The sequence below is a fragment of the Moschus berezovskii genome, chromosome X (genome assembly GCF_049115385.1).
Source record: "Moschus berezovskii isolate FMDL1 chromosome X, NW_MosBer_1.0, whole genome shotgun sequence".
Lineage (NCBI taxonomy): Eukaryota > Metazoa > Chordata > Mammalia > Artiodactyla > Moschidae > Moschus > Moschus berezovskii.
In genome coordinates this window covers 147,132,471-147,157,649 of record NC_142488.1, presented here as the reverse complement: position 1 = coordinate 147,157,649, position 25,179 = coordinate 147,132,471, and the positions used below count along the sequence as shown (strand labels likewise).

The window sequence follows — 25,179 nt, the reverse complement described above, 5'->3', positions numbered from 1 at the left end:
ACAGCAGGTGCTTAAAAATGTTGGTTAAATGAACACATAAGTATTAACTCAAGGTATGAACTTGAGGTTATTATTATCCATCATTATAGGCTATTTTACAGTAATAGTCACCATATTTTCTAAGTCAACTAGGTCACTGTTTAAGAAAGTATTTTCTGCATTGAAATGTGGGAAACGATTTAACTATTCATTTGTAGCCATTGAATCTACTTTGTCATTCTTCTACCTCCTTTTTAAATTTTACTTTACACAGTTATCGAGAAATTTTTTTAGAATATCCTAAACTCTTTCTGGTTATGCTTATAAAATTGAAATTATTAAAGAAAACAAGAGATTTAAAAAATCCTCTCTTCCTAGAGCATTCTACCACACCAAAACAATAAATATTTGTCCCTGCAAATTCCATCCTGAAATATCTTCCCTTCTCACTGCAACTGATCAGTATGGTGCTTTTCCTTCAAGATCAGAATCAGTGAAGGTCCAGAGCGGAGCTGTCAAAAAAGAACTTTCTGCAACGATGGAGATATTCTTCATCTGCTCTCCCTCAAATCATAGCTGCTAGCTACCTGTGGCTTCCAAACCCTTGAAATGTGGCTACTGTGACTGAGGAATTAATTTGTAGTTGAACTTAATAATAAGGCATTTTTATTCACTTTAATCTTAAGTAATTTAAATGACCACAGGTGAGTAGTGGCTATCATATTGGACAGTACAGCCCTAGAGGAAAGAAATGGAAGAATGGAATCCATTTTTGATCCTTTGATTATGGCAGGCAGAGGGATCCTGAGACTCAAAGATGAGAGGAAAAGGTGCCAGGTCCCTTTGTTCACAACCCCTTCCCCCAAGTGATGGAGAAGAAGCAACAGAGTGCTCTCACCTTCTCTCCTCAGATAGAAGAGCTTGGGCGGGGGGACAGAAGCATTCATGCTCTTGTAGTCATTGAACATCACCTTAAGTTGTTCCTTCATGTGGTCATTGGCTTAGGTTGTGTCTACACAGGCCCAGTGACTCAAGCTGGAACTCTGAATGTGAAATGGCCATTTGGAGACATGGATTTCACAGCTCACACACAGTTCCCCTGCTCACACTATGCTTTGTGCAGCTCAACCTGGGGTCACTGGCAGAGAGGTACTCAGTCCATCTGCTGGAAGATTGGAAACTTCAAAGGAGGTGGTGATTACTGAATCAGGTAATGGATCATAAGGAAGTAAAGTCTAGATACGTCACCCAGTAAAGAAAATAACCATACCTAGGGTTTTAAAGAAGCAAAGAAAAGAATATTGCCTACTTTGAGCTACTTCTTGGAGCAGAGGATATTTGGCTCCACTGCGACATTATGAAATTAATTTGAGGTTGAGAAACTGTAATAGGTTACAGCTATCAGTCTCTCTGGATGGTTTTACAATCAGCATGTAAGATATGAAAAAAGAAAGATGCCAATAACATATTAATGTGGTATTTGGTGTTCAATCTTCTTTATGCAGCGGAATATTACAGTTGAGCAAAAGATGATCAAAAAAATGGTTCTCTTTTATACAAAGAAACAGAAGAAGGGAAGTTGAACTTTAAACTATCCCATCTGTCTCTTTCCATTGATCGAGTCTTCCTCATTAAGATAAATTTCGAGCTAAAATATCATTATCTTTTGATTTCTCCAGAAAGTATGCCTTTCAGCTACCTTGGTTTCTTTCTTTTTCTTTCCTGATTTTTTCTTTTCCGAATTTTTTTCCCCCTATACTGGCAGCTTCCAAGGAAGAATACACTATCCCGTTGTGTATGTCCCAAATTTCTTATTTGAGTTCCACCTCATAGATGTACCCAAGTGAAGTCAGACATCTGCCGTGTTGGCACAGGAAGGGTGTGTGACTTCTCTCAGACAGAAGAGAACTCAAACTCAGCTCTACCATAAACTAGCTGTGGGATCTTCTTCATCTGTTGAAAGGGAGACACCAGTGAAGAGAACAGCATGGCTGAGTGAGCTTGCTTTTTGACTTCTGGCTGAATCTGACTCGTTTCTTCTGACAGATACCATGGCTCTGCTCAGTGGCTTATTTCTGTCCCTCTCCAAAAACCAATGCTGATGTGTTGTGGACATTCTTGGTAACAGGTACAAGTGCTCACTAGGCATGAATTCATCCCCTCCCCCTCTTCCCACATTCTCAGCCAAGGAACTAGTGCTGCATTTTCATCAGATGCCCCTTGTTCTCCCCCTACACTTCATTGCCAGAAATAAATTGAAGGGACAAAGCAGGAAGTACTCGTGATGACAACATGCTTATGAGGATAACAAGGCCCAAATGGACCCTGTGAATAAGTAGAAGAGCAGAAATTTCTGTTCAGTTGCCTCCCCCTACTCCCCATCCCTACAACCCTGAGGATCCATCTACTTCCCTATTTGTGGGCTCGGTATCCTCCCCAAGCCCACCCTCAGACCCTTCATTAAACTACAGTGTGGGTGAGTGAGAACCCTCCTTGTTCCACGTACATTTCCACGTGGATCAAAATCTTGAGTCAAAATGGATTGTTCTCTGAGTACAAAATCTTAGGCATGAAGCTGTGGGAGAATATCCTCCATTTCAAAAGCTTTTTCTGGAGTTCTGGAAATAAGGCCATGTAATTACATGCCCACAGGGGTGAGCCAACACCATAAGGGCTTCTTGAACCGCAAAAGGGCCAACTATTTTCCCAGTGGAGATTGCCCAAGTCATGATCCGCAGGAAAGGAATCCTATTAGGTGCCCATCAGTTTGAAGAAGAGGGGGCAGCAGAGAGCAGTTGGCCAGAGCCCCAGGAGCAGAGTAAGCATGGCTGGATAAAATGCTGCCTTGGAGAGAGGTTTGTGAGGAGGCAAGATGGAAATGGGCGTGAGGTTGATGTCAAAAGAACAAACAGTAGGGGGAAGGAGGAGGGGATAGGTCTAGGCTTCAACAGACACCATTGTGGCTGGAACTAGAGAATAACGAAGGGATCTGAATCTCCACAGAAAGTCTCTAGAGTGAAAGTGAAAGTTACTCGGTCGAGTCTGACTCTGTGACCCCGACCCCGTGGACTGTAGTCCATGGAATTCTCCAGGCCAGAATACTGGAGGGGGTAGCCTTTCCCTTCTCCAGGGGCCCTTCCCATCCCAGGGATTGAACCCAGGTGTCCACATTGCAGGTTGATTCTTTACCAGCTGAGCCACCAGGGAAGCCCAAGAATACTGGAGTGGGTAACCTATCCCTTCTCCGGCAGATCTTCCCAACCCAGGAATCGAACCAGGGTCTCCTGTATTGCAGGCACATTATTTACCAACTGAGCTATCAGGGAAGCCCCAAAAGAAAGTCTTTATGGAGAAAGCAAAAGATTCTTCAAGAGATTAGGGCAGCCCTTCTCAACCCTCTGTGGGTCGAGAAATATGATGAACTCTAAAGGCCTTCTCTGGAGAAAAGTCAACATGGATTTTATAATAAAACTCAAGAAGTGTTAAGCTTCCTGAGCAAACCCATGCATGGACTGCAGGTCCAAAATGAATATAGGTGCTCAGAGATAGTAAAGCAAGGCTACCCGGTCACTTGGGGTCTTTATGCTCTCGCATGTGTAAGTCCGGGCTGCCCACTCAATCAGGAAGGGCCCCAGACTTCAGAGGTCTTCAGAGGTCCTCGCATTTCTGTGAGTTCTAAATAATCCCAAAGCAGCCTTGAACTCGAGTTTATTAGGATTCATATATAAGATTTGACGGTTTCTTTGCTACTCTCTACCTCCATCCGCTAGCTAACACGTTGAGATATTCCTAAGTACCAAAGACATTGTGTTTCTTACCTAAATATGGCCTCAAATCAATGAACTCTTCTCATCTTTACTTTACAGATGACAAAACTGAGGTGAAATCACTCCCCCAGGTTCACACAGACAGTCAGTCCTAGAGCTGGGATGAGCATCCATCTAGCACACGCTGAGCCAGAAGTCTGGATCATTAACCATGCTGCTTACCAGACCCAGCTCAGGCTTCAGAGCTTTTAGAAACACATTTCAACATTCTTCTAGGGAGGAAGGTTGTTCAGAAGTTCAGTTTTGAGTCTTTGAGTTTCTGATGGATAGTGAAGATCCCAATCTTTGTGATCCTTCTCGAATATGTAGTTAAGCAGGTGAGACACCCATCCGGGGATGGTGGTGGGGGGGATGGGAGGCCCTGTGATGCTCACTTTCTCGACACCCTCAGTTCATGTGCTGCTTCAACCATTGGACATCCTCCCATAACTGCACAGCTTTGCCGAGGCAAAAACATTCCTGCTCCAGAAATGCATACAGCCTGTGGAATTTTGTAGATAGAAGCTGTTTATTAATAATTCCTTTCTATTGTTATGTTCTCTTAGATTTTACTTGATAAAATGTATCTGTTGAAAGAGGGAATATGTTTTAGAAAAAGAAAAAAAAAAGAGCATCCAACTGCGCCGGCTGCTTCCTCCCTACCTGAGGACGGAGGTTTGGCTCGCTCCCCTGATTATGAGAAAGGCAGTGATGAGACATAGGTTCCATGCCTGCTGAGATTGTTGGCCTGTTAAAAAAAAATCAGTTCCCTTAAACAGTTATTTTTTTAAACGTCACATTTGTTAACTTACTTTGTGAACAACTGCATGGAACATTAAATAGATATGATCACAAAGCACAGGCATTTTAGAGAATAATGAAGTCAGTGCATCATATAAATAACAGATTCCTGTGGGTTAATTTACTTGTCTTTATAGCAAAATCACAGCTACCTTCCACACTGTTCAATCTGCAGTCATCTTAGATGTATGGGGCTTTTCACCAACTTTATAAATAAGTTGGATCAAAGCCTCCTATGAGAAAATGAAAAATAATTAAAAATTATATTTTTCTAAACTCCCCTGCAATGGCATGGTGTTATGGCTGATAGTCATGAAAATATTCAATGTGCTGAGTTTTGCTCCATTTCCCATATTAAAGCATATTTGGAAAAGATGTTTATGCATTTCTTTGAGCTACCTGGATTAATGAGTGTCCAGCCAACCACTCTCTGCTATTTTAGCTCTGTTATTCTTTTTCCAGGAGGAAAAGAAATTTTAATTAATATGATTTCTCCACATGCTTCTGAAGGTACGGTGGGCTCACAGTGACACACTCTGCTCTGGCATGCAATATGCAATACAGGTAAAGCATTTATCTGTAGAAGGAGGTTGCTTCTGGCAAAAGAGCACAGTCCTCAAGAAGAGGTGGAAGACAAGCAAGAGAAATGGAAGAGAAGAGGAAGAGAAGAGGGGAAGAGATGATGATGAGGGATGAAGGAGAAAATTCTTGAGAGTGGAGGAATGCCCTAGTATTGAACTTTGAATGGACTGAGTTGAAATGCAAAAGCAAATGAGTCATTCATTACCCACAAGAGATGAAGTTTTCAACCAGAAGATGCTGAATCATCTTAAAGGGGCAAGGTTTAGTAATTTGCTCCTCAGTGGAACTGCAGACTCACAAGCAAGTTGACCTCTGTTACAGAGACATAAAGAAAGCTACAATTCTGCACAGATGAGTTACATGAAATCATAAATCTGCTTGAAAGGCCTTACTCCCGCAAAATTTCCAAGTGGTATCAAAATGCTTGCATGACCTTTGGGATGTTCTTCTTAATCTATAGCTGAACTCCAGGGAATCGTAGTTCCACAATACATTATCAGCTACGACATGAAAAGAAGTGTTCCATGGTCAAATAAAGGCAGGAAAAGCTGAGTTAAATAAAATAAATAGAGACTTGTAATGGCAAGTCTTCTTCAAGTGTTTAGTGCTAATTGGCATTGTACACACCTCCCATGGAGGGATATAGCACATTTTAATTTCCCAAACTTTCTTGTCAGTGAGTGTGTTGTTCACAAATGCCTATTAATATCTCCCTGACCTAGCATTCCTTTGAGGAAGTTTGGGAACTATGGCTTAATCATCTAAGGTGCTTCCTCAGGTAACTAGGCCTAGGATACAGAAAAGATGGGAGTCCCTAAAGGGTGGACAGAGGAATGCCAAACACAGACTTGCCTTTCTTCTTAAGTTTGTCCTGGACTGGTCATGGTAGGAACCCACTTCTTAGTTTCTCTGAAGGTGGTGGACCAATCTCTGGGTTGCACATAAATAAAATCTCCTTCGCTGGTCTAGCTATAAGTACAGATTATGTTGGCTGTAGTCCAATACTTTTAGAATGAATTCAGAGGGCTAAGAGCTGGGTCTTCCCAGCTACCAGGAGACCCCAGCCTGATGGCTAAATACTGAAGCCTGAGTTTGTCATAGCTTCGAGGCATTTCACCAATAATTGATGATTGGTGGGACTGGGGAAAAGGGTAAAAACAGAGCCAATGAAAACACTAGAAAGGATTCATCAGTTCTGCAGTAAAGGGACATGGTTGTTGGTATATTTTATTTTATTACCATAAGAATGATGGCCAGGTTCAAGAATGTCAAGAGTTCTAGGTGTTGGCTGAGAGATCAAAAGAAGACGCTTGCCATTTCACACTTCCATGACCTTAAATCACCCACATTTATTTAGAAACTGACGTTTACTCCAAAGCCCTTTGATTGTGCCTTTCCGTGAATGTAGAACATCATGCTTTCCTGAAGCAACTAAGTTTCTGCCAAAATGCCAAAAGATGGGAAGTTTGGTAATGGGAGTGTTAGGTTAGTGAAATGCAATCTTTCTGTCTTACTTCTGAAGCTCTCTGATGGTTCCCATGTAATTGTCTTTGACATTTAATTGAAAGCACCATGTTTTTTTACTAAGCAACCTATTTGAGCCCTTGATGGTCACTTAAGACCTACTTCACTGCCATCTGGCACTCTTCCAAAGCCAAGATTATGTAGTAAATGCAAGGTTCAGCTCCATCTGCTGCAGTCATGTATTGATCTCGTGGTTCTTGAGAGAAGTGGTATCTTATTTAGATTTTCAAGTCCTGTCTTATAATGAAGGTCCTTTGGCTTTCCATGGTTTCATAGCTGTGAAATCAATTATGACTTCAGTAGCCCTGACAAGGTACTATATTTGTGAAAAGAAAATTGAAAAATTATTACCTGATGGATGAGTAATGGCTTTGACATTTAGAAACAGAAAATGCTTCTCCATATCTCTTCTAAATTATGTCTGATGTTGACATTAGCATTCATGTAATTTTTGTAATTTTTTCCAATCAGCTAGCCATCTTATACATATTATAGCATTTAATCCTCCACAGCATTAGAATCCACATACTGCTCTCCTCTTTTTATGGGAAAGAAGTCTGCAGCTCAGGATGGTCAGGATGTTCATTTACAGATGATAAGAGGAAGCACTGAGCTTTAAAATATGTTTGATTAAATTTAAATTAAAATTCTTAACCATTACACTAATCAACTTCAAGAAAGACTCATAAACTTGTTGCACGAGCACACAAAAAGTTCTCTATCATAAGTCATTCAGTTCAGTTCAGTTCAGTTCAGTCGCTCAGTCGTGTCCAAGTCTTTGCCACCCCATGAACCACAGCACGCCAGGCCTCCCTGTCCATCACCAACTCCCGGAGTTCACTCAAACTCATGTCCATCGAGTCAGTGATGCCATCCAGCCATCTCATTCTCTGTCGTCCCCATCTCCTCGTACCCCCAATCCCTCCTAGCATCAGACTCTTTTCCAGTGAGTCAACTCGTTGCATGAGGTGGCCAAAGTATTGGAGTTTCAGCTTTAGCATAAGTCCTTCCAAAGTTATTAGGGAAATACAAATTAAAATCCCAAGAAGATGCCACTATAATGACCCTAATAAATAAGCCAGACAATAACAAATATTGGTGAAGATATAAAGAACTGAATAGCCCTCATATATTGCTAGTGGGAATATAAAAAGGTACAGCTACTTTGTGAAACAGTGTACATAGGAATTATGATCCAGCTATGCCATTCCTTCCTTAGGTGTATAGCGAAGACATTTGAAGCATATGTCCAAGTAAAAACTTGTATAGAAATGTTGATAGCAGCATTATTCATAATAGCCCATAAGTAGAAACAACCCCAAATGTTCATCAGTTGATAAATGAATAAATAAAATGTGGCATATCCATACAATTAAATATTATTCAATCCTAAAAAGGAATGAAGTTCTGATACAAGCAACAACATGAATAAATCTCAAAATCATTCAGTTCAGTCGCTCAGTCGTGCCCGACTCTTTGAGACCCCAAGAATCACAGCACGCCAGGCCTCCCTGTCCATCATCAACTCCCGGAGTTCACTAACCCAGACACATAGGACTACATACTGTATGATTTCGTTTCTACGATGTCTTGAAAAGGGGAATTTAGGGAGACAGGAAGAAAAGAGAAGATACAAGTAGATAAGTAGTTAACTGAGGTTGGCAGTGGGGACAAAAAAAAAGGTAAATAAGCATAAGGAATCATATCATGGTCATTAAAAAAAAAGTCCTAAAATTGATGCATGAGATAGTTGCACCACTTAGTATATTAAACACCACTGAATTGTATACTTGGATTGGGTGAATTTTATAACATATAAAATATGCCTCAATAAAGAGGTTTAAAAAAAGAAAAAAAAAGAAATAGAAAATGCTTCTCCTTATCTCTTCTAAATGATGTCTGATGTTGACATTAGCATTCATGTAATTCATCCAGTTGTAGAAACCATTGTGTGCTAATTCTTAATAGCAATAAAACCTGTTACAATGGGGAATAATAGTCCTTCAAAAGGCTTTGTTCCAGCCTCCTTCTTCTAGGCCCGTCATATCAACTCCATAATAATTATTTTGCTGTAGTTATGATTCAGCAAAGGCATAATGTTGTGGAGAAAGACATAAGGAGGCACCTCAAATAAAGGCTGAAGTAGATGGGGCAGCAAACAGGTCTTAGTCCAAAGGTTTGTATTCGCTCAGGAAAGGTTTCATGGGCAAGATTTGAGATTGAAAGGCATAAGCTTTTAATAGATTTGTGTAATGAGGGCCAACTTTTCTCTTAATTATCCAAAGGCAATTTTGATAAAGAGGTCAACAAAGTGTAGGGCTTAGATTTGGGGTAATCTTAACAGAAAATTCTAGTCTGCCTACCTGTGATGCTGCTGCCGCTGCTAAGTTGCTTCAGTCATGTCCAACTCTTTGTGATCCCATAGACGGCAGTCCACCAGGCCCCCCCATCCCTGGGATTCTCCAGGCATGAATACTGGAGTTGGTTGCCATTTCCTCCTCCATTGCGTGAAGGTGAAAAGTGAAAGTGAATTTGCTCAGTCGTGTCCAACTCTTAGCGACCCCATGGACTGCAGTCCACCAGGCTCCTCCGTCCATGGGCTTTTCCAGGCAAGAGTACTGGAGTGGGGTGCCATTGCCTTCTGATGAGACCAGAAGAAAATTTCATCGTACCTCTGTACTCTGTTTCCCCACAGTGATTGGCATTGGAAGGCTGAAAACAAACAGGTTCAACATTTCTATAAGTGGAAGTGAGTGGATATGTAAGTTACTGACCAGGGTTCTTGGACTCATTAATCAATAGAAATTGACTAGAGGCCAGACAAATTCAGGCAAGGTTTTATTGATGCCCCTGCTGCAATAGGAGGGAGCAAGAACAGGTTCCCTTGCTTCCTCACTCACCAAGGCGGGGTAAGCTTGTTCCCACCTTGTTCCCATTATATGGGGTGAGGGTAGGGGTGTGTCTAGGGATCAGGCCAGAGAGGTGGCTTAGGTGAAGACACAGGTGCTGTGGCCTTTGAAGCAGGCAAAGCACGTAGGGGCCAATGTGTGCCGGGTGGTGCTGGTGGCCTCGATGGCCCTGGCGATGCAGATGGCTCTGGTGACGCCATCAGTCCTGGAGTCCCTGGCTGATCCCAGAGGCCCTAGCCCTGCAGGAAAGTCAGGTGGCGCAGCCTGTGTCATTCTGCAGATCCCGGGGGCACCCCAAGCACCAGGACCTTGTGGAGACACTTCACCCGGAGCCAGAGTTCTGAGTAACCGACCCCTTCAGTGGTACCCTATTCCAGGAGCCCCTGGGGGGGTGTGGGCTAGGGGAGGTTTGGGGGGTTGCAGGCAGTGGGGCCTAAAATGTAAGAGGAGGATACTCTGGGGGCCTGGAGGGTATGGGTCAGGGGTGGTTTGGCTGCCAGAGGATGGTGTTGAAGCAAAGCAACCTGAAGGGACCCAGGGGCGGTGATTTCCAGGGTGTCCAGCGGCGGCCTCGTGGGAGAAGGCTGGTCCCGTTGAGCAGGGAGCCTGACGTACAGGCAAAATGACTAGTGTGAGTGGTGCCTTAACCGTATCTCCACCAGCAGCCTCACTGTGCCTTTCTCATTGCACGAGGAGACGGACAATGCTAGCCACTTCCTGACTCAACATACTCAACTGCGATGGCCAGTTTGGAGGGAGCTCTATGTTAGTGGCCGCATGTTGATTCTGTCAGTTCTAAAGGGGGCCAGAGCGAGGGAGGGATTGGTGAGTGGTATGGAGTGTTAAGGCTAGAGGAGAAGTGTAGTGCTCTGGGCTTGTCGGTGTGCAGGGACAGAGGGAGGACATGCTCCTCTTCCTCCTCAGCAGGAACTTGAATTTCATTTTCCCTCCCTTTTAGCTGATTGACTGCTGTAGACCATGCCCTGCTCCAGACATTGGTTGCCTTCTGTCTGGAGCATCTTTCCCCGGTGATGTGGCCCTTTGCAGCAGTCTGTGCCCCCAGTTTTTGCTAAGCCTCAGCATGGAAGAGGGGGTTAAACCTAGCCTATGTGCCCTAGCATCAAGAGTCCTTCCCGAGAGCATTGCTTTCTGCAGTACTTTGATGGGGCTTCATCTTGTGCCTGTGCTGCTGCTTGAGGGCTCAAGGTCCACATAGTTTGTTTGGTGATTGTTAACTGCAGAAAATAAAACTGAGCTACTTACTCTGCTGTCTCTGACTAGTTTTATCTTGTTCAATTCCTAATACTGCATTCATCTTCCAGTTGAAGGGGAGGTTGTGAGAATCAGATATTCAAGGAGTACAATGTAAATGAAGACAATGTAAGAAGTGGGAGAATAAGAAAGTTGTGTACTGCCACTCAGTATTGATTTTGGAATATTTTGTCAGTTTTATAGTTATATTTATATATTAAGATATAACACCAGAATGTTGTTGTTATCATTCAGTCTTTAACTAGTGTCCAACTCTTTGTAACCCCATGGACAGTAGCAAACGAGGCTCTGTATCCCTGCTGTCTCCTGGAGTTTGCTGAAGTTCATGTCCATTGAGTGGATTATGCTGTCAAACCATTTCATCCTCTGTCCTCCCATTCTCCTTTGGCCTTCAATCTCTCCCAACTTCAGGAACTTTTCCAGTGAGTCAGCTTTACTCATCTGCTGGCCAAAGTGCTGAAGCTTCAGCTTCAGCATCAGTCCTTCCAATGTAAATTCAGGACTGATTTCCTTTAGGATTGACTGGTTTGATCTTGCAGTCCAAGGCACTCTCAGGAGTATCCTTGTATCCTGAAACCATGCTAAACTCATTAATTAATTGTAATAGCTCTTTTGTAGATCCCATTGAACTTCCTACATAGACAATCATTTGTTCTGTAAATAAATGCACATTTATTTCTTCCTTTCCAATTGATGCATTTTAACTGATTTATGTTAAAATGAAAGCTCCAACATTTTGGCCACCTGATGGAAGAGCCAACTCTTTGCCTAAGACCCAGAAGCTGGGAGAGATTTAAGGCAGGAGAAGAAAGGAATGACAGCATACAAGCTGGTTGGATGGCATCACGTCCTAAGGAACATGAGTTTCAGCAAGTTCTGGGAGACAGTGAAGGACAGGGAAGACTGGTGAGAAACATTCCGTGGGGTCCCAAAGAGTTACACTGGACTGAGCGACTGAACAACAACACACTGATTTTTATTATAATGGATTTCAGTTTCCTGCTTCTTTGCTTCCTGGTAAATTTACATTGGATGCCAAGCATTATCAAATTTCCCTTGCATGCTTGATATTTTTCTATTCTTAAACTTATTCTTGAGTTTTCTTCCAGAATCCTGTTAAGATGCTTGGAAACAGTTTGATCCTTTTGGCTCTTACTTTTTAAGATTGGCTCTTTAGGACCAGAGCAGATCTAAGTGTAAGATGAACTTAATTAACTGAAATCTTCAATGCCTGAGAAAGCTATAGCTGGAAAAAAGCACACTTTTTAAAATTTTTATTTATGAAAATTATTTGTTTATTTTTTGCTGTGCTGTGACTTGTTAACTGTGTGCAGTTTTTCTTGCTTGCAGCCAGTTGGGGATACTCTCTAACTGCTGTGCTCAGGCTTCTCATTGCAGAGGCTTCTCTTGTCAAGGAGTATGGACAGTAGATCATGGTGAGCTCGTTAGTTGTTGCACTCGGGCTTAGTTGCACTGGGCATGTGGGATCCTCCTGGCCCAAGGATGGAACCCATGTGCCCTGCATTGGCAGGCAGATTCGTAACCACTGGACTGCCAGGGAAGCAAAAACAAAGATTTTTATACAGTATCAGAGTGATCGTAAAATCTTTCTGGACATTTGATTGGCACTTTTATTTACATTTTAAAATGCTCATTTACTTTAATCCAGTTTTGGGAATCTATCATAGGAAAATTCTTGTATATGTGATCAAGGCAGAATCGACCACAGTATTAATCCTGCATTGTTTGTCATTGTGAAAAACTGGTAGAATGTAAATCAGGGGGGAAAGTTGAGTAAATCATGGTAATTCCAACCTGCTGGAATAACATATGGCAATCAGAGAGCAAACCAGATAGGTGGGAACTAACATGGAAAGAGATGAAAGCAAATTGCAGAATTCTGGGTCTGGCATATTCTTGTCTTTCAGGACTTTCCAACCCAATGAACATGCCAGGCAATGCTGAGTATAACAACCCAGAATAAGTGCCACCCCCTTCAACTGTCAATGTTATCACTGGACATTAGGGAAAAACATTTCAGCATTTAGATTTCCATGTTGTTTAACTATCTTCATAAACAATCATGACTTTTGAAATGATGTTGCTTTGGAAAATAAAAGTCTGCTCCATTTCCTCATTGAAAAAAAAATACTTCCTTAGAAACTTTAATTGGGAAGTTACACAATTGTGTTGGAAGAAACACAGCATTGGGAAGAGGACACCCCCAAGAAGTGGATATGGGCCCCCAGAGTCAGGGGACGGAAGCTGATGGGAGGGTCAGTAGCAGGGCCCATGCTAGCATTAATGAAGAATTTTTCCTATCTCACTTTAAAAAGAAAATTAGATATTGATTTTGAGTCTGATGAAAATCTATACCGACATGGAGGACATCTATGGGTTTTGACACCTGGCATCCATTTTACTTGTCTTCGTTCTGGTATCCTCCTGTCACCCTGGGAAATAACCCCTTTCCTTTTCTCTCACCCATTATGATTATGATAGAGTTGACTTCACCTCTGATTACAGGAGTGGGCATATGGCCCAACCTGGACAATGGGAGCACTTGTTTCCTCCACCTGTGGTGATATCATCCAACTGGTGACACTTTGGGAGCTGTAGGGGAGGCAGGATGGCAAGGGACAGACGGGGAGCTGGAGTGCAAAGGCAGATGTCAGGGAACCAAATGTTGGATCCAGCCTTGCCTGAAGACAGAAACTACCTCTGTACCTTGTAGTTACACAGACCCAGAAATTATCCTTTTGGCTTAAACCAAAGTGGTTATTTTTTCTTGGTTTGTTCCTTTTTTCACTTGCAATAGCAAAGTCTTCACTATTATTGAATTGGGGTACCACAGTTTTATGTATTACTTGACTCTGTTGCTAAGGGATTGGCTCTTAGCTAAGAAACCACCAAGACATATGGTAGAAAATGAGACAAATGAGAGCTTTTGTGGGAAAATCGCCAAAGAGGGAGGGGAGTGTTTACAACAGGCAGATGGATGAACAGATGAACGGGCAAAAGCTGGAGAAAGGGCAGTGGGTAAAGTCCTTTCTAAATAGTGCTTCCCAACCTGGCTCTGAAAGGTGAAGTCAGTTCTAAAGGGGGATGGGACTCTCATCTGATTCTCCCTTCCTCAGCCAGCAAACTTGGAATCATCCAGCTACTTTAACTCCATACATGGATGTGGAAGCTGCTAGGTTGCTTTAAAACCTGTCAGGTCCTGTGATTATTCCATCTCAAACCCTCCAATGGGCTCCCTCTCAGTCAGAGTTGAAGCCACAGCCTTTCTGTGACCTGAAAAGTCCTACATGGTCCAGCTTGCATCGTCTGTGGCTTCATAACTTCCCTTTCCAGTACCCATTTGCCTAGTTGGATCCAGACATACAGGGTTCCTTGCCCTTTAGGAAACATTATGGTACATTTAAGAAAATTTGTCACACACAAATTTGCGTGTGAAAACCATGGGAGAAATTGGAGAAAACCTAAAAGTGCAGAGATATAACACATGCATGTTCTTCAATCGTGTCTGAGGAGAAGAATTGATATTGTTCAGGGCTCAATTTCCCCCAAACTCATCTATGGAGTCCATCAAAATGCCAGCAAATATTTTTGTAGAAATTGATGAGCTGATTTCTTAAACTAATATGTTATTTCTTTCTTTTGCCCCATTGGGTCTTATTTTCGGAATGTTGAAACTTCATTGTGTTACTCGGGATCTTTTGTTTCAGTGCACAGACACTCTAATCATGATGCCCAGGCTCAGTAGTTGCTCCACTGCATGTAGGATCTTAGTTCCCCAACCAGAGATCTGAGCAATATCCCTCGAATTGTGAGGCAGATTCTTTTTTCACAAGATTCCTTTGTTTGTTGATGTAATTTTGGCTGGGCGAGGACTTCCTGCTGCACCCTTCGGGTTTTTCTAGTTGTGGTGATGGGGGGCTACACTCTAATTGCAGCAGATAAGCTTCTCAGTGCGGTGACTTCTCTTGTTGCAGAACACAGGCTCTAGGCTCTCCAGCTTCAGTAGTTGCAGCTAGAAGGCTCTATAGCACAGGCTCCGATGTTGTGGTGTTCGGCTGTGGGATATTCCCAGAGCAGGAATTGAACCCGTGTTCCCTGCATTGGTAGGTAGAGTCTCAACCACTGGACAACCAGAGAAGTCCCTGATGAGCCGATATTGAAATTTATGTGGGAACAGAAACCTAATGATAGCCTGAAGAATTGTGACTATGCACAAATAAAAGGACTAACCCAGACTAATTTCATGGCTTACTCTACATTTCTAGTACTGGAGCTGTGGATCCATGGGACACGACTGACAATCCAGAAGCATTTCCAGACGTGTGTGGTCAATGAATATACAGTAGAGGAGTTTAGATTATTCAATGGAGGGAGGATAGTCTTTTGTTGAACAAATGGTTGTGGAATATTCATATGGGGAAAAACAAACCTGCATTTCTTTATATACTTACCTTCCATCATTCACAAAGACGTTTACATTCAAATGCTCAGAGTTCTACAGGCAAAAACTAAAAGGACAAAAAGTTAAGGCCTCAGATGAGAACTTTGTGACGTTTTAGTAGGCAAATCTTTCATGTATGAAGTCAATACCAATAAGCATGAAGAACAAAAAGAAAAATATGAACCCAGACTTCACCAATCAAAAATATCAGTCAGATTATCACTACTCTGTTGAAAATTGTATGAGTTTCCTAGGGCTTCCATCAGAAAATACCACAAAAGAGAATGCCTTCAGACAAGAGAAGTTTATTCTCTCACAGTTCAGGAGGCCAGGAGTCTGAGACTGTGATGTTGGCAGGGCTGATTCTCTGATGGCACCGAGGGAACAGTCAGTTCCAGGCCTCTCTTGTAGGTTCTGGTGGTGGCCTGCAGTGCCTGGCTTTCTCTGCCTTGTAGACACTTCACTCCAACTCTTCCTGTGTCTTCACACAGCCTCTCTCTGTGTGTTCACATGGCTTTCTTATAAACATACCAGTCATTGGATTAGGGGCACTATAACAGAGTGTGACCTCATCTTAACTATAATTATATCTGCAAAACCTTATTTCCCAATCAAGTCACATCCACAGGCCCCAGGGGTTGGGACTTCAACATCATTTTTGGGGGGACACAATCCAACCCACAGCCACCCTCCACCATCTTCCACTTCACTCTGAGCACAAGCCCTCAGCATGTCTCCTAAGGCCTCCACATCCAGTCCCTGTCAGATTTTGGCCCCCTGTTGTGCTGCTCTCCCACTCGATTCCAGCCACACTGGTCTCCTCACCCTGCCAAACTACCTTCAAGTCCTCACTCAGTCTGTGCTTCACAACGAAGCCGATCCCGACCACCCAGTTGAAAATGGAAAACCACTCCTCCAAGCACTCCCTCTCCTTTCTCTTGCCTTGCCTGAAGACAGAAGTTACCTTTGTACCTTGTAGTTACACAGACCCAAAAATTCTCCCCTTGGCTTAAACCAAGGTGTTTATTTTGTATTGATTTGTTTCTTTTTTCACTTGAAATAGCAAAGTCTTCACTATTATTGAATTGAGGTACCACAGTTTTGTTTATTACCTACTTTTCTTGCTAAGGAATTGGCTCTAAGGTAAGAAACCGCCAAGCCATTTGGAAGAAAAGGAGACAAATGAGAGTTTTTGTGGGTAAATCTCCAAAGAGGGAGGGAGTGTTTACAACTGGCAGATGGAAACCTGGGCAAAAGCTGGAGAAGGGGCAATGAGTACAACCCCTTCTAAACAGTGCTCCCCAACCTGGCTCCGAAAGGTGAAGTCAGTTCACCATGGGGATGGGAATCTCGTTAGATTCTGCCTTCCTCAGCCAGCAAACTTGGAATCATTTGGCTACTTTGACTCCACACATGGATGGCTGAAGCTGCTAGGTTGTTTTGAAACCTTTCAGGTCCTGTAATTATTCAGTTCCAACCCCTCCAATGGGCTCCCTCTCAGTCAGAGTTGAACCCACAGCCTTTCCGTTGACTGAAAAGCCCTACGTGGTCCAGCAAGCATCTTCTCTGCCTTCCTATCTTCCTTTTCCAATACCCCTTTGCCTAGTTGGATCTAGACACACAGAGTTCTTTGCCCTTGATGAAACATTAGGGTACATTTAAGAAAATTTGTCACATACTGCCATGGAAGAAATTGAATAAGACCTAAAAATGCAGAGATGTATCACATGCATGTTCATCAATCATGTCTGATGAGAAGAACTGATATTGTTCAGGGCTCAATTTCCCCCAAACTCATCCACAGAGTCCATCAAAATGCCAGCAAAGATTTTGGTAGAAATTGATGAGCTGATTTCTTAAACACTTTCTTTCTTTACTTCATCCCATCGGTTCTTTGGGGAATGAGGAAACTTTATTGTGTCACAGGGGATCTTTTGTGCAGTGTACAGATGAACACTCTAGTAGTGATGCACAGGCTCAATAGTTGCTCCACTGCATGTAGGATCTTAGTTCCCTGACAAGAGACAAAGTGATGTCCCCCACATTGTGAGGCAGGTTCATTTTTAGAAGATTCATTTGTTTGTCTGTTTATGTAATTTTGGCTTCACAGGGTCTTTTCTGCTGCACCCGTCGGTTTTTTTTTCTAGTTGTGGTGAGTGGGGGTTATGCTCTAGTTGCAGCAAATAAGCTTCTCATTGCGGTGACTTCTCTTGGTGCAGAGCACAGGCTGTAGGCTCTTCAGCTTCAGTAGTTGAAGCTGCTGGGCTCTAGAGCACAGGCTCAGCTGTTGTGGTGCTCAGGCTTAGTGGCCTTTCAGCTTGTGGGATCTTCCCGGAACAGGGATTGAACCCATGGTCCCTGCATTGGCAGGTAGATTCTCAATCACTGGACAACCAGAGAATTCCGTGATGAGCTGATATTGAAATTTATGTGATAAATGAAGCCCAATGATAGCCTGAATAATTCTGACTATGCACAAATAAAAAGATTATCACAGCCTAGTTTCATAGCTTACTATACATGTCCAGTACTGTAGCTGTGGATCCATGGGACGGGACTGATAATCCAGAAATATTTCCAGACATGTGTATGTGTTCAATGGATATTTGGTAGAGGAGTCTAGATAATTCAATGGAGGGAAGATACCCTTTTGTTGAACAAATGGTTGTGGAATATCCATATGGGGAAAAACAAACCTCCATTTCCTTGTGTAATTACCTTCCGTCATTCACAAAGTTTACCTTCAAATGCTCAGAGCTCTATAGGCAAAAGCTAAAAGGATAAAAAGTGAATGATTCAGATGAGTGCTTTGTGACCTTTCAGTAGGCAAGTCTTTCATGTATGAAGTCATTATTGATAAGCATGAAAAACAAAAAGAACAATATGAACCCAGACTTCACCAATCAAAATTACCATTCAGATGATATCAATACTCTGTTGATAATTGTGTGAATTTCCTAGGGCTTCCATCATAAAGTACCACACAGGAGATGCCTTCAGACAAGAGAAATTTATTCTCTCACAGTTCAGGAGTCCAGGAGTCTGAGAGAAGGGCTGACTGATTCTGATGGCACTGAGGGAGTGTTTGTTCCAGGCCTCTTTCAAAGGTTCTGGTGGTGGCCTGCAGTGCTTGGACTTCTCTGCCTTGTAGACACTTCATTCCAACTCTTTCTGTGTCTTCACATGGCCTCTCTCTGTGTATGTTCACATGGCTTCCTTATAAATGTATCAGTCATCAGATTAGAGCCACCATAATGCAGTGTGTCCTCATCTTAACTGAACTATTTACATCTGAAAAACCCTATTTCCAAATCAAGTCATTCATAGGCTCCACAGGACGGGGCTTCAACATCATTTTCGGGGGGACACAACCCAACCCACAGCCACCCTCTACCACCTCATATTTCACTCTGAGCACAAGCCCTCAGCATGTCCCCTGAGGCCTCCACATCCAGTCCCTGACAGCTCTCGGTCCCCTGTCCTGCTGCTCTCATCTTCACCCACTCTGCTCCAGCCACACTGGTCTCCTCACCCTCCCAAACCTCCCTCAAGTCTTCAATCAGTCTCTGCTTCACAACAAAGCCAACCTGACCACCTGGTTGAAAATGGAAAACCAAGCGCTCCCTCTGATTTCTCCTGTTGCACTTCCTACCAGAGTTCTCACCACCTTCCCATAGTCTCCCTAGGGTAGGGTTTTCATTTCTTTTATTTTTGAAATTTTTGAATGTCATTTTTTTATTGAAGGGTATTGCTGTCTAGAATTTTGTTCTTTTCAGTCAAACCTCAACATGGACCAGCCATCTGCTCAGTTCAGTTCAGTCGCTCAGTCATGTTCGACTCTTTGCGACCCCATGAATTGCAGCACACCAGGCCTCCCTGTCCATCACCAACTCCCAGAGTTCATGCAAACTCACCTCCATCGAGTCGGTGATGCCATCCAGCCATCTCATCCTCTGTCGTCCCCTTCTCCTCCCGCCCTCAATCCCTCCCAGCATCAGTCATTTCCAGCGAGTCAATTCGTCGCATGAGGTGGCCAAAGTACTGGAGTTTCAGCTTTAGCATCAGTCCTTCCAATGAACACCCAGGATTGATTTCCTTTGAATGGACTGGTTGGATCGCCTTGCAGTCCAAGGGATTCTCAAGAGTCTTCTCCAGCACCACAGTTCAAAAGCATCAATTCTTCAGCGATCAGCTTTCTTCATAGTCCAACTCTCACATCCATACATGACACTGGAAAAACCATAGCCTTGACTAGACGGACCTTGGTTGGCAAAATAATGTCTCTGCTTTTTTTTTTCCATTGGAGGCTAATTATTTTACGATATTTTATTGGTTGGTTTTGCCATACATTGACATGAATCCGCCCCAGGTGTACATGAGTTCCCCCCCGAACCCCCCTCCCACCTCACTCCTCCCCTTATCCTCACTCTGGGTCATCCCCGCATTCCAGCCCTGAGCATCCTGTAACATGTATCGACCCTGAACTGGTGATTCATTTCACATATGATAATATACATGTTTCAAGGCCATTCTCCCAAGCCATCTCACCCTCACCCTCTCCCACAGAGTCCCAAAGACTGTTCTATACATCTGTGTCTATTTTGCTGTCTCATATACAGGGTTATCATTTGCATCATTCTAAATTCCATAGATATATGTGTTTTTCTTTCTGGCTTACTTCATTCTGTATAATAGGCTCTAGTTTCATCCACCTCATTAGAACTGATTCAAATGCATTCTTTTTAATGGCTGTGAAATACTCTATTGTGTATATGTACCAAAGCTTTCTTATCCATTCTTCTGCAGTTGGACATTTAGGTTGCTACCATGTCCTGGCTATTATAAATAGTGCTGCAATGACATTGGAGTACATGTATCTCTTTCAATTCTGGTTTCCTCGGTGTGTACGCCCAGGAGTGCAATGGCTGGATCATATGGCAGTTCTATTTCCAGTTTTTTGAGGAACCTCCACACTGTTCTCCATAGTGGCTGTACTAGTTTTCATTCCCACCAACAGTGTAAGAGGGTTCCCTTCTCTCCACACCCTCTCCAGCATTTATTGCATGTAGACTTTTGGATAGCAGCCACTCTGACTGGTGTGAAATGGTATCTCATTTTGGATTTGATTTGCATTTCTCTGATTATGAGGGATGTTGAGCATTTTTTCATGTGTTTGTTAGCCATCTTTGTGTCTTCTTTGGAGAAATGTCTGTTTAGTTCTTTGGCCCATTTTTTGATTGGGTCATTTATTTTTCTGGAATTGAGCTGCAGGAGCTGCTTGTATATTTTGGAGATTAATCTTTTATCAGTTGCTTCATTTGCTATTATTTTCTCCCATTCTGAAGGCTGTCTTTTCACCTTGCTTATAGTTTCCTTTGCTGTGCAGAAGCTTTTGATTTTAATTAGGTCCCATTTGTTTATTTTTGCTTTTATTTCCAATATTCTGAGAGGTGGGTCTTGGAGGATCCTGCTGTGATTTATGTCAGAGAGTGTTTTTCCTACATTCTCCTCTAGGAGTTTTATAGTTTCTGGTCTTACATTTAGCTCTCTAATCCATTTTGAGTTTCTTTTGATGTATGGTGTTAGGAAGTGTTCTAGTTTCATTCTTTTTCAAGTGGCTGACCAGTTTTCCCAGCACCACTTGTTAAAGAGACTGTCTTTTCTCCATTTTATATTCTTGCTTCCTTTGTCAAAGACAAGGTGTCCATAGGTACGTGGGTTTATCTCTGGGCTTTCTGTTTTGTTCCATTGATCTATATTTCTGTCTTTATGCCAGTACCATACTGTCTTGATGACTGTGCCTTTGTAGTAGAGCCCGAAGTCCAGCATGTTGATTCCGCCAGTTCCATTTTTCTTCCTCAAGATTTGCTTTGGCTATTCGAGGTTTTTTGCATTTCCATACAAATTGTGAGATTATTTGTTCTAGTTCTGTGAAAAATATCGTTGGTAGCTTGATAGGGATTGCATTGAATGTATAAATTACTTTGAGTAGTATACTCATTTTTACAATATTCATTCTTCCAATCCACGAACACAGTATATTTCTCCATCTATTAGTGTCCTCTTTGATTACTTTCACTAGTGTTTCATAGTTTTCTATGTACAAGTCTTTTGTTTCCTTAAATAGATATATTCCCAAGTATTTAATTCCTTTCGTTGCAACAGTGAATGGAATAGTTTCCTTAATTTCTCTTTCTATTTTCTCATTATTAGTGTATAGGAATGCAAGGGATTTCTGTGTGTTGATTTTATATCCTGCAACTTTATTGTATTCATTGATTAGCTCTATTAGTTTTCTGCATGTCATCAGCGAACAGTGAACGTTTTATTTCTTCTTTTCCAATTTGTATTCCTTTTATGTCTTTTTCTGCTCTGAATACTGTAGCCAAAACTTCCAGAACTATGTTGAATAGTAGTGGTGAGAGTGGGCACCCTTGTCTTGTTCCTGACTTTAGGGGAAATGCTTTCAGTTTTTCACCATTGAGGATAATGTTTGCTGTGCGTTTGTCATATATAGCTTTTATTATGTTGAGATATGTCCCTTCTATTCCCACATTTTGGAGGATTTTTATCATAAATGGATGTTGAATTTTGTCGAAGGTTTTCTCTGCATCTATTGAGATAATCATATGATTTTTATTTTTCAGTTTGTTAATGTGATGTATTACGTTGATTGATTTGCGGATATTGAAGTAGCCTTGCATTCCTGGGATAAAGCCCACTTGGTCATGATGTATAATCTTCTTAATGTGTTGTTGGATTCTGATTGCTAGAATTTTGTTAAGGATTTTTGAATCTATGTTCATCAGTGATATTGGCCTGTAGTTTTCTTTTTTTGTGGGATCTTTACCAGGTTTGGGGATTAGGGTGATGGTGGCCTCATAGAATAAGTTTGGAAGTTTCCCTTCCTCAGCAGTTTTCTGAAAGAGTTTGAGTAGAATAGGTGTTAGCTCTTCTCTAAATTTTTGGTAGAATTCGGCTGTGAAGCCGTCTGGACCTGGGCTTTTGTTTGCTGGAAGATTTCTGATTACAGTCTCTAGTTCCATGCTTGTGATAAGTCTGTTAAGATTTTCTATTTCTTCCTGGTTCAGTTTTGGAAAGTTGTACTTTTCTAAGAATTTGTCCATTTCTTCCAAGTTATTCATTTTATTGCCATATAATTGTTGATAGTTTTCTCTAATAATCCTTTGTATTTCTGTGTTTTCAGTTTTGATCTCTCCATTTTCATTTCTAATTTTATTGATTTGGTTCTTCTCCCTTTGTTTCTTGATGAGTCTGGCTAGTGGTTTGTCAATTTTGTTTACCTTCTCAAAGAACCATCTTTTGGGTTTGCTGATTTTTGCTATGGTCTCTTTTGTTTCTTTTGCATTTATTTCTGCCCTAATTTTTAAGATTTCTTTCCTTCTACTTACCCTGGGATTCTTCATTTCTTCTTTTTCTAGTTTCTTTAGATGTAGAGTTAAGTTATTTAGTTGACTTTTTTCTTGTTTCTTGAGGTGTGCCTACATTGCTATGAATCTTCCCCTTAACACTGCTTTTACAGTTTCCCAGAGGTTTTGGGTTTGTTGTGTTTTCATTTTCATTCACTTCTATGCATATTTTGATTTCTCTTTTGATTTCTTCTACGATTTGTTCATTATTCAGCAGCGTGTTGTTCAGCCTCCGTATGTTGGCATTTTTAATCATTTTTCTCCTATAATTGAGATCTAATCTTACTGCATTGTGGTCAGAAAAGATGCTTGGAATGATCTCAATTTTTCTGAATTTACTAAGGCTAGATTTATGGCCCAGGATGTGAACTATGCTGGAAAAGGTTCCGTGTTCACTTGAGAAAAAGTTGAACTTCATTTTTTGGGGGTGAAATGTCCTATAGAGATCTACTAGGTCTAACTGGTCTATTGTATCATTTAAAGTTTGTGTTTCCTTGTTAATTTTCTGTTTAGTTGATCTATCCACATGTGTGAGTTGGGTATTAAAGTCTCCCACTAAGACGCGAGAGACGCCCGGCTCCCGGCGGCGCAGACGCGAGAGACGCCCGGCTCCCGGCGGCGCAGACGCGAGAGACGCCCGGCTCCCGGCGCAACCGACCACGTGCAGAATCGTGGCTGAGAGGAGCTGCCCCGCACCCAGGGTTAGGGCGGTGGCCAAGAGGAGCTGTACCACGTCCAGGAGGCGGTGGCTGCTTGGGCACCGGAGGGCCGAGAGGAGCTGATCCACATTCAAAGCAGGAGGGGCGGCCTTGAGGAGATACCCCTCGTCCAAGGTAAGGTACAGCGGCTGCGCCTTGCTGGAGCAGCTGGGAAGAGGTACTCCACGATCAAGTGGAATATAAGAATCCAGTGTTCTGGGGAGGAAGGAACAAGATGGTGGAGGGATAAGACGGCGAGACCACTTTCTTCCCCACAAATTCATCAAAAGAACATTTGAATGCGGAGTAAAGTCCACAAAACAACTTCTGAATACTGGCAGAGGACATCAGGCTCCCAGAAAAGCAGCCATTGTCTTCTAAAGGAAAGAGAAGAAATCAAGCTCCACCCACCAGAACACTGACACATGCCTCCCTAACCAGGGAACCCGGACAAGTCACCCGTCCAACCCCACACACAGCGAAGAAACTACATAATAAAGAGAACTCCACAAACTGCAAGAAGAGGGAAAGGCCACCCCAAGCAAAGCAATATAAGCAAGATGAAGAGGCAGAGAAATACCCAGCAAGTAAAGGAACAAGATAATTGCCCACCAACACAAACAAAAGAAGAAGATATAGGGAATCTACCTGATAAAGAATTTCAAATTTTGATGGTGAAAATGATTCAAAATTTTGAAAGCAAAATGGAGTTACAGATAAATAACCTGGAGAAAAGGATTGAGAAGTTGCAAGAAAGATTTAATAAGGACTTAGAAGAAATAAAAAAGAGTCAATATACAATGAATAATGCAATAGATGAGATCAGAAACACTCTGGAGGGAACAAACAATAGAATAACAGAGGCAGAAGACAGGATTAGCGAACTAGAAGATAAAATTGTAGAAATAAATGAAACAGAGAGGAAAAAAGAAAAACGAATTAAAAGAAATGAGGACAATATTAGAGCCCTCTGGGACAATGTTAAACGCTCCAACATTCGAATCATAGGAGTCCCAGAAGAAGAAGACAAAAAGAAAGACCATGAGAGAATACTTGAGGAGATAATAGTTGAAAACTTCCCTAAAATAGGGAAAGAAATAATCACCCAAGTCCAAGAAACCCAGAGAGTCCCCAAAAGGATAAACCCAAGGCAAAATACTCCAAGACACATATTAATCAAATTAACAAAGATCAAACACAAAGAACAAATATTAAAAGCAGCAAGGGAAAAGCAGCAAATAACACATAAGGGGATTCCCATAAGGATAACAGCTGATCTTTCAACAGAAACTCTTCAGGCCAGAAGGGAGTGGCAAGACATACTTAAAGTGATGAAAGAAAATACCCTACAGCCCAGATTACTATACCCAGCAAGGATCTCATTCAAATATGAAGGAGAAATCAAAAGCTTTACAGACAAGCAAAAGCTGAGGGAATTCAGCATCACCAAACCAGCTCTCCAACAAATGCTAAAGGATCTTCTCTAGACAGGAAACACAGAAAGAGTGTATAAACTTGAACCCAAAGTAATAAAGAAAATGGCTACGGGATCGTACTTATCAATAATTACCTTAAACGTAAATGGGTTGAAATTTTCAAAAAGGCTAGGAAACAATTCTCATAGCCATCAATAGTTCAGTGTTGAGTTCATGAATAGTTTTTAAAGTTTGGGACAAACTGTAGTATTTGCTATTTGAAGTGCTATTTGTAATTGGC

At 42.0% G+C, this 25,179-nt stretch overlaps 1 protein-coding gene across 1 annotated transcript in view; it reads right to left on the bottom strand.

Annotated features, from left to right (window-relative positions):
- LOC148773541 (heparan-sulfate 6-O-sulfotransferase 2-like) overlaps nt 1-21,164 on the bottom strand; it is a 35,231-nt gene extending 14,067 nt beyond the window's left edge. The window contains exons 1-3 of the mRNA XM_088834327.1: nt 21,115-21,164; nt 16,174-16,282; nt 15,346-15,389 (exon numbers count right to left, since the gene is read on the bottom strand). Of these exons, the coding sequence (XP_088690453.1) occupies nt 15,346-15,389; nt 16,174-16,282; nt 21,115-21,164 (203 nt within the window). The remainder of the gene's footprint in view (nt 1-15,345; nt 15,390-16,173; nt 16,283-21,114) is intronic.
- Nucleotides 21,165-25,179: the final 4,015 nt, after the last annotated feature.